Source organism: Diadema antillarum, unplaced genomic scaffold, assembly GCF_040938485.1.
Source record: "Diadema antillarum isolate AM-2024a unplaced genomic scaffold, OU_Dant_1.0 seq00000398_RagTag, whole genome shotgun sequence".
NCBI classification, from domain to species: domain Eukaryota; kingdom Metazoa; phylum Echinodermata; class Echinoidea; order Diadematoida; family Diadematidae; genus Diadema; species Diadema antillarum.
Window position 1 is genome coordinate 599031 of NW_027271389.1, and position 10315 is coordinate 609345.

Below are 10315 nucleotides of genomic sequence, written 5' to 3' on the forward strand. Positions count from 1 at the left end.
TCTTAAATCGAAATCATTTCATAAAGCTTTGCACAAGAAGTTGTTCTGGTGACGTATCATGGTCACAGATGCATTTAAAAGGCGAGTAACCTGAAATGACCCTTTACGTTACTATTAAATACCATGTCCATAGTAGCCATGATCTATGAGCTTCTGAATTACTCGTCACCTGTCATTTAGTAAGTGATTATCATCATTTATGCACTGTTTATGTTGGGTAAACATAAGAAAAACAAATATTTTAAAAGCACATACTTTACTTAAATTGTACTCGAGAGCACTTATGTAGTCGGGATACGAAAAGGCAAGATTTGGGCGTCTTATACGTGGCAAGCAGATGTCTTTCGTGATCTTTTTTTAACTATCAAAAAGATAAGTCTGCGCGTGACTGTAATATGGCCTACGCGACTTTTCAAAAAGGGGAGAAAAAGAAAGAGCCACTTATTTCATCCGTCATCAATCAAAGGTCATTTTACTGTGTTAATTCATTTTTGGTTGTTGATGACTTTTTGGGTTTGTTATTCTTCGTTTGAAATGTATTTATAATGTAACAACATGTTTGATCATTGCTGAGAAGTATTGAAGACACATATTCGTACACTTTAGTTTATAGATTATGCTTTCTGTTCTGCAGCAGACGTGTAATGTCAGGCTCCTCGACGCATAGTGAACGTTTAGTAAAACCATGTTGATATAAATTTGAAAAAAAAAATCAAAAACCCCTCCTCGATTCAAATAATTTGTAATATTCTGACTAACTGAATGACATTTTGGATTAGTTTCTACCCTTCGCTCGTCATGTTTTGCGATTATTGTGAGCCCCCACTATTTCGTTGACTTCTTAGCGTGATTTGAAGATTAAAAAAATCCCAGAGGAGCGATTCCTACATTTAGAAATGAATAACATCAGCAAAAAGCAATATACGCACTATGATATACTGCTATTTTACATCAACAACGTATACGCCCGAAAAAGCAGGACCTGCGCACTTCCGTTTTTTGTCAATGGTAGTGATCATTCATTTCGATTCTTTTTTTTTTTTTCTTTTGGGCGATGTCAGATCAGCTCTAATACTTTTCTACCTGGGCGTCGCCCTCTCCGCGCCCCAAAGTTTTATTGACAAATCTCCTGACGTTTATGATATCTTATTATCGGCACAGGGTTCTTTGTGATAGCGCTTGTCCTTGGCCGTCCCGCTTTTGCAAATAACTTTGATGGGAAAGGTTTGTAAAGTAAATATGAAACGTCCACACGTTTTTGATGCATGGGTCCACGCATTGGATTTGACAGATTGCAGAAATGATTAAGCGGCGACGTGGAAAAATAAACATATTTGGAAAGCGTCGGAATAATTCCGACGATGTTCTCGATTAGAAATTGTTCACTATAGGAACAGACTGAAACGAATTACTCTTGGAAAGACAACGTGAATCTGCGTAGAATGACAGATAATCTGTGTTATACTCATAAAATTATATTTTACAACCTTAGGAAGTTTATCGTTTATCGTTTATTATGTACTCTCGAAGCATTCACTGATTTCGGAACTTTAACAAAACAAATTTCGAACTGGACCATGAGGTTGCGTGTGTTTCCCGAAGCAACCTGCTTTTGTGACTATGATAAAAATACATTCTTATGCAATTTGCCGAAACTGACGCATATCTGATCTGCTGATGTTGAGATTTGGGCAAGGAGCTGACAATATGAGGAGTTGAACTGACTGCGTGTGTGAGAAAACTAGGTAGAATACTCTTGCTATTTCTATTAATACTTCTTTCGGGATATCAACACCACTCCCTAAAGACTGCTGCCATTGCGATGCTATACAATGCAGATCTGTGACCTACAAATTCAAGTTTATTGTACTCGTTATAATAGGGTACAAATCAACGAGCAATCAGAATAAATTGTCTGGTACCTCCCTCCCTCCCTCCCTCCCCCCCCCCCCCTCTCTCTCTCTCTCTCTCTCTCTCTCTCTCTCTCTCTCTCTCTCTCTATCTATCTACCTACCACTTCTCTCCTTTTCTATCATTCTCTATTTATCTAGCTGTCTATCTATCTATCTATCTATCTATCTATCTTTTTTTCTCTCTCTCTCTGCTAACCCTCTCAAAATAAGAAGTTACAAGACGCCATATTATTATTCATTATTATTTGTCAATTTTTCACATTCTTGATAAAGTATGATATGTTTTTGCCGTCACCGAAACACCAACGGATAGACCTGTAGTTAGGGAAAAATATAAATACATTTCTGTAAAAGAGGTAAATTATTTACATTTTGAATGTTTACACTTACTCCTTCCCATGCACCCCGTAGCCTATCCATTCCGGTTTTTTTTTTCTTTTTTTTTCTTTTGGCACATATCAACATTGTCAGTGGAACGATCGCAAGTTATATTATCTTAACAGTTTTCGGAAAGTTCCAGACGTGAATTGCGCTTGGCAATGATAAAAATTATAGCATTGCTCCTCGCGTGATTTCTTAATGTTTCTTGTATAGTGATGGTGCAATTCTCTTGTCAACTCAAGATGGCTATATGAATATTAACATTCACATAACCATCTTAGTCATAACCATGGCCATCCGGTCCCGCCATGGCCATCCCCCGCCATGGTCATAACCATCCGGTCCCGCCATGGCCGCATGAACAGGGGCTCTCCTGCCTCTGCTATGCGGCCAAGGCGGGACCGGTTTGGTCTGATATGGGAAAGAATGTTAATTTACGTTTACATGTACCTACCAACCAAGTGGTAGCTAAGTACATATAGCGTAGGCTACACGCTGTATTGATGTATTCTTTGCTAGCGTGTAGGTAAAATTAAAGTCCTTTTTTTGCGGAAATTCAAATATTTCAACATAAAATTCATATCATGTTTCTATCAGGAATATTCTGGATAAATCGCGTGAGATTTGTAAAAGTTTTAATCGCGTTTGAAATCACTTTTTTTTTGCGTCTCACATTGTAAATGCATGCGAATATGAGAGAAGTCCGGATGAGAAATGGCCGCGGATAATCGAGGTCTGACTGTATAATATTATCATGTATCATGAAATGAAAACATCTAAATACAATTGAAGTCAGAGGTAAACTCGTTGGCACGTCTTTATTGTCCCGTGTTTCTCATAGCACTCGTAATAACATTGGAGTTTCGTTTATTGTTTCTTTTTTTGTCCTGCTTACAGATACTTTCCAAGACGAATCGATCCAGACAAAGTACATCCACTACTGCGTGCACGATGAAGAGTACCCCAACATCTTCGTTTTCGTAGCCTGGTCGCAGAGTCAGGGTATCTTCCTCTGCCACATGTTCTACTGCAACTTCGAGAGTGAGGCGGCTAACCTCAAGGTATGACCCGGAAGCAGTAAAGTCTTTATGAATTCATTTATGAATTCACTCGGTCTGGGATTTGAAAAAAAAGGATATAGTTTACACGTATATATAGAAAATAAAAAGAAGAATTTTTACAAACTTTAATGGCTAGATGTATACGCCTCGTTTGTTGCTATGTCATGAATTTAGTAGAAAGCAAAAAGGTTAGGTTTGGTGGAGATTGAAAAGTATAAATCAGCAATTTTGAATGAAACTAACTTTCAAAAGGGAATATCAGGGGAGAAAATGCTATGATAGAGTTTATATTAATATATTGTTCAAAAGTATTATAAAACTACCACAGACATAATATCATAGCCGTGGTGTAAATATAAACACTTCAGAGGGAATGGGACTCAAAGTTAAGATGCGCAAAAGATTGTCAAAGATAAAGGAAGCAATAGTTCAGTTTGAACCAGTGAATTGCTGTTTGTTTGTTTCTTTCTTTGTTTTTTAATATGTGCAAAAATTATTTCGAAAGTGCGTATCTCTTGTGTGTTTTGTCTGTTTGTATACAGACTTCTCTGGAATTGACAGTTTCCAGCCATTTTTGTGCGTGTTTTAGTTCTCTTCTACTTTGGAACAAACTTCAGAAATCAAAATTTAGTAGAAATCAAGCATTCAAGTTTTTATTCTTGTTTGATTCTATGACATGGATGCGAGGAAGTTCAAATATAAATCTTCTGACTGCCAAACAATATTCTTATATTGTTGTTTGTACTTTCATCCAAAGAGGTATTTGACTATTTGCTCGCATCTTAGGTGACGAGTTACGATGTATCGTGAACTTCGAAAATTCAAAAAATTCTAGTTGAGTGCGTGTGTGTGTGTGTGTGTATGTGTGTGTGTGTGTGCTTGCGTTTTGTATGCCATCAGGGTCATGATTTGACAGCGTTGCTTTATTACTCAATGTTACTAGAGAGAATATATCTCTCTTTCTCTTTATCCAAATACAGGACAATTCGTGCCCTTTTATAAATGATATTTGATCGTATTAGATAGGAATGTTCCCATTATGTCGCAGAGCATTCCATCCTCATTGTTTAGCATTCCGTTTGTGATCGCCATATCAGAGTGAGTTCTTTCCAGTGGCGCAAAATCCAGCCAATTGAACAGTTACATGCTTGATGAAACGTACGCCAGCAAGCGTAAACCGCAACCCTAAAGTTGGAGACCACGCCCTCTATCGGCAATGCATTAAATTTCAACCCGTACCACAGAAATGAAGAGTAACACCGTTTTTGTTTGTTTGTTTCATGGATCATTTGAACACAGGCTGCATTTGCCAATGGCTTCCAGGCAGCATACAAAGAATGGAAGAGTGATGCGAGACCACCCCCACGGAGACAGCGAGAAACCTACTCGGAGTACGCCCCAGCCCGCCTCACCCGTGGAGGTATGATCTATGGACTAACACGAGGAAATAAACGGAATTCAATTCAGTTCAATTCAATTCAATTCAATCTAATTCATTTCATTTCAATTCAATTTATTGAAATTCAGTGCAGTTCAATAATTCATTTTAATTCAAATCAATCTGGTTTAACCTAATATAATTTAATTCAATTCAATTCAATATTATTTAATTCAATTCAATTCAAATCAAATCAATGCAACTCAATTCAACTCAATTTAAGGTAATTCAGCAAATCTTATTTCCAATCACCAAATGTAACATCATGCTCACAAGACCGATAACTGAGCACATAGCAAACTACATGGCATTCACGTTAATCTTTAACCCTATAATATGATATTAGAATAACAATTTTTTTAAAGAAAATATTATGTAAGGAAATATCAATTATTAGCGAAATGTATTGAAAATGAAGATTCTGCTTAAAATTATGCACTTGCTGTCCTGATTATAACGAAAAATTACACATGCAAATTCCTCATATTAAATTCGTTTGAAACACTCTGAACTCACACCCTTGATACAAATATTCACAATGAGACGATGTATACAGTCAAGATTTTAAAGGCATGATGTCAAGAGCCTAGAAATCTGGTCATTTGTATTATGCAATGGTCTTCACACTCTCACTTTCTGCCCATTTTGGAGAATTTGGCAATAGCACAGAATTGTCGTCACTGTTGTTGATCTAAGTAATAAATGTAATGACATTGTGTAATGAGCAAGACGTGTTCAGGAATTCAGAACAAATATTCTCAACTATTTGAACAAAAGAACAATCAATAAACCCTTGACCAATACAAGTAGTTGCACCACATTTCGAAAATAGGTCGTAATGAATTTGCTCGAGGGCAATCTTGACTCGACCCCACCCCCGCTCCCAAGATTGATTGCAAGAAAATAAACTCCGTCCACTCGTGTGAAAAAGGACAGCAAGCTTAATCGTGTTCAAAGTTTTTCCGAGCAATTTTTCGTCGTTCATGTAAGCAAAACAATGTTGAGATGCATTAAACCTCTAGGGTAAATTGCAATTTAATGTGAAAGTGCCGAGAAAAAACGAATATTTTTGCACTTCGAATCTGTAGATTAATTTTCAGTCTTCAGATGTGTCAAGAGACTCGTGGTTTGTCTGTTTTGATAGCTTTAGATTTCCATCGCCGGTCGTATGAAGCACCAGCGGTCATGGAACGTGAGCAATACCGACCGCCACGAGCCTCCGGCCGATACGGTAGCCGACGTCCCCGACCACAAAGCGGCCCTCGACCAAACCAAACCATCGAAGTCTACGGCGACCCGCACCAGGGAGGTTACTACTACGACGACGACGACGACGATTTCCTCCCCGATGCCGCCCCTGCGCCGCGGGAGAAGGAGGTCGTGTATACGCGTGAGACCTTCCCAGCCCCAGGCGATGCCTACGACAGGCGAAACGGTATGCGGGGGTCCCCGGCGTACGACGACGGCGTTTACGCAACCCGGGGTGGCCTTTACGGGCAGGTGGATCGCGGCCGTCGGTCACGAAGATACGTCGATAGTGGATACGCACGGGATGACATGCTGTTCTAATTCGACATAACTCTAAACGATTGTTTAGATGCTTGCAAAGGAAATTGAGTTTTATAGTGTTAAACTCGGTCTAAATTCCAGGCAATAAGTGTGAATACATCGATTTGCACTCCTTTGCAGAATGAAGATATGTAGAGACTTAAAATCGAAAAAAAAAAACAGCGGTGTGGTAAAATAATACCTTTTAGCACACTCGATTCGTATATGCCATTTGAATTGTTTCATAGCTTTTGCGGTACACAGCTCACAGTTCAAAGATGAACAATCAAGGTTTCAAACAGAGAAGAGATAATTAATGCCAGGTACCCATTACGTGACGATATCATTTTCACTGTGCCATGTTTATCTGCAACGATTACAACTTTTTTCAGCGATGGCGGAAGAAGTGTGTCGTAAAGAACAAAACTCAATCTGTTAATGATTCTGTAATATCCTCTTCTAATTCTTTTTCACCGTTTCGATTGACAATGGCGGTACCTAGGCACATTAGCTTGACTTACCTTTCTTCAGAGAACTACAATATGCCTGGAATTTAGACTGCAGCGAATAGCAAAAAGTGTAAACGTGTATGATACGACAGAAGATCAAACATATGTTATATACCATTCAGTAAAATTGGGACGTTTTAAATTTTGTTGTTCTTCTTATCTTACGTTTGTGTACAGGAGAGGTTTATACAGTATATCAGCGCATTAATAGATCACGTTCTTCATAGCTGTTTTTTTTTTTATCTACTGTCATGTTGTTTCTAATCGCATGACAGTGTGTTGGTAGTCCAACTGAACTATATACCGCTTACCAAGTAAACTCTTGCAATTTCATACACAATTTTGATCTATTAAGTAATTCTTACCACAATATTTGACTACCTAACAACTATTATAACAAGAACAAGTACAATTTTTTTTTTCAATAACCGACGCTTTGCTTTCATAATTTCACTGCAGCTACCTATGTAAAATTATAGACTCGATTTCAACTGTGTTTGTTTTAACCGATCTTGGTGAGCCTTTCATCCGCAACAGATAAATTCAAAATTACCTCAATAGAAGTGTCAAGAGAGTTGTTTCTATGAGTCTTTCATATATTTTTACAGGACTTGTGTATGATTTAGTGACATAAAATGCACTCCATTCTATAAATAAGCAAGTCTTTCAACGGCATCTCTTTAGCTTCACAGAGGATTTGTATGAAAAATTGTGTATGTCAAATAGAACATAAGTGCTTAAGAATGTTGTACTTATTACATACCGGTTCTTAAAAAGCTTAACGAGACGGTAAGTCATGACATAATCCGATTATGTCATGAAATTGTTGATTTTTTTCGGTAAGATATGCATGCTACATGTGCGGATATTGTATAGAGGTTTGTATTATATATGTACGGTGTAAATCATCATTTCTATTTTAACATACAATCACATTGGTTATGAAAGTAGAGTAATTTCATAGGTATCGTCGCGTCAATTCTGAGAACTAAAAATCTTTAAAGAGAAAGAGAGAGACAGAGACAGAGAGAAATAATACAGGGCAGGATTCAGTCATCCCAAGACATGATATGAAGTTGACCAAATCAAACAAACAAGCTAAGTACTCAATATCTGCCTCGGTGCCATGCGCTCACACAATCTGCACTACTTTCATGCGCTGAGTTCAATCTGCACTACTTCTATGGGCTCACACAATCTACTGGCTTTTTACTCGAAAGGTCATTCGATATGCCTTTATGCGTCACCAGATCGGTGTAATAACACATGAACTTCAAAGGAGAGATTTCATATTATGCTGCTTTTGTAATTAAGGAGGTAATGAAAGTTCTTGTTCGATGTTATATCAGTGGTGAAGAGAGGATATTGTTTATTTTTCATACCACTTAGTTTGCATCTTCCTTTTTACTCCGTCATAAACATCTCTTCCAAGCGTCTGTATGTATGTAAATACATATTTTACATTTTTAGTATAAGATAATACTTAGATATGTATCATGTTTGACACTGTGGTATCAATCATGTTTAGACATTCGTTTTGAGTAATGTGTTTAATTGAAGGGATGGAGATATACTGTAAACGATCGAAAATATTTTTTATAATGTTGATATTTGTTTGAAAGGCTTCATAATTCGATTTTCGATTTAGTGGCATACCAGTACCGAATAGTCATCCCTGTCTTTGTTTGGCACAACCTGCGAAACCTAAGAAATTCGCTAGTTTCTTCAAATCTTTTAGTGACTGAAGAATATCGAAATTCCCAAATATGCCGCAATAATGGCACTAATTAATGCATCGATTAGGTAAGCCGTTATTAAATTTGCAAAATAGTGTCTTCACTACGTGCCATTTGAAATGAATTTGATTTTAATCTTTTTGTGTTTAATGCTGTCTGTGTAACCGAAATGCCATAAGAAAATTTGCCTTTCACTTCACGTTTAAAGTAATACCTCAGTAAATATGATCTTTATTTTGTCGTTTAACGCTAAAAACGTATATTTCGATGAGTTCTAATTGTTGCCTTTTATGAATAATGCACTGATGTTCTCTCTGAGATTTTACAGATTTTCCTCGTTCCACTTCATATTTCTATACAGTGATAATCGTCGTGTATCGTAGATTTTGGCATGTGATTTGTAGCAATAATAAATCTCTGTGTTACCATTTTTTGCCACTGCCACTTATCCGATTGCCTATGGTTGTGAATGTTTATAAGGTAAGGGCTGGCAAGCTTGCTACATGCACTTTCACTCCTGGATCCAAGTATGCTGATGTCCGCTGTCTCAACTTAAGTTTGCTGAAAGATGTGTGGGTAAGAGGAAAAGTGGAGGATTTCATATTTTCGTCATGTCCCGCGTTTGCAGGAGTCTGATGTATCATTAGGGAAAAAAAGACGTAAATTCGAGACTATGCGACTATAAAGAAAACTATTATCATAATACAGACCTGAAAAAAACCCCACCTTCAAACCTGTTTGGTTTGGTGTTTATAAGCGTGTTGTTGAATTTTGCGCCGCTGGCAATCCTAACAGATGTGAATTTCGGGTGTTTCAGGTTTTGTCTCACTATCAAACCCCACTCTCACCTTACCCTTCTTTATATGCAAAACACCCAACATCGACGTTTTGATAATCAGGAAAAGAAAGAAAACGGTAGATCGGCGTTTATTATACGGGAAGGTATAGCTTATCTGAGTAGGATTTTTGTTATGTTTAATTTTTTCCCCTTATAGAATGAGTGTTTGTATCGGATAAACTCGTTATTCCATCAGGGGATAGGTGTCTGTTTGTTTGCTTTTTTGTTAGAATATACTGATTAATTGTAAGTGCCTTAATTTCATAACTGACGTATAAACAATCATTATGTCCCTGCCTACCAATATTGACCATCATGACAAGAAAAACAACAACCAAATGCTCTGATTCCATGAAAGGGTGAACATGATGCCATTTCTCACCGATTCAGTGTCGCTGTCGACGTTAATCATCAAACTTCCGAACTACTCAGTACTCAAAATAGAATGAAGGTGAAATCAATAGCATTCTAGGCCCGTGTGCCTCTTACTTTACGATATATGCTTTCACAAAATGCAGTTGTATTTCAAGTCGTTGAAATTTTCATTGTCAATACAGCTTACCGTAAGTTGTAAATTACGCCATCTTACCTGTATAAAGATGTCTACTGCTGTATGTCTTTCAATCGTCAAGTAAATATTGCAGGGCTGCCAACTCTCACGCAATCAGCGTGAGACTCACGCAATTCAACCAATTTTGACTGTCTCACTCTGATAAACGAAATCTCACGCTAAACCCCCAAAATGGAATGTAAAAAAAATAAATATATCTCTAAATTCTCTGATATTCCGAATATCGATATGCCCAAGCCCAAAGTTTCGAGATTTTCCCGATCGTTTTCGGTTCGCGCGCAAAGACGAGCTATTGGATTACGATTGGTTTCTACCATACC

The 10315-nt window shown here is 37.5% G+C and overlaps 1 protein-coding gene across 1 annotated transcript in view; it reads left to right on the top strand.

Moving 5' to 3' along the window:
- LOC139732044 (uncharacterized) overlaps positions 1–10059 on the top strand; it is a 29532-nt gene extending 19473 nt beyond the window's left edge. Inside the window, exons 3-5 of the mRNA XM_071642923.1 lie at positions 3192–3355; positions 4655–4775; positions 5938–10059. Coding sequence (XP_071499024.1) covers positions 3192–3355; positions 4655–4775; positions 5938–6362 — 710 coding nt within the window. The 3' untranslated portion in view covers positions 6363–10059. The remainder of the gene's footprint in view (positions 1–3191; positions 3356–4654; positions 4776–5937) is intronic.
- The last annotated feature ends 256 nt before the right edge of the window (positions 10060–10315 follow it).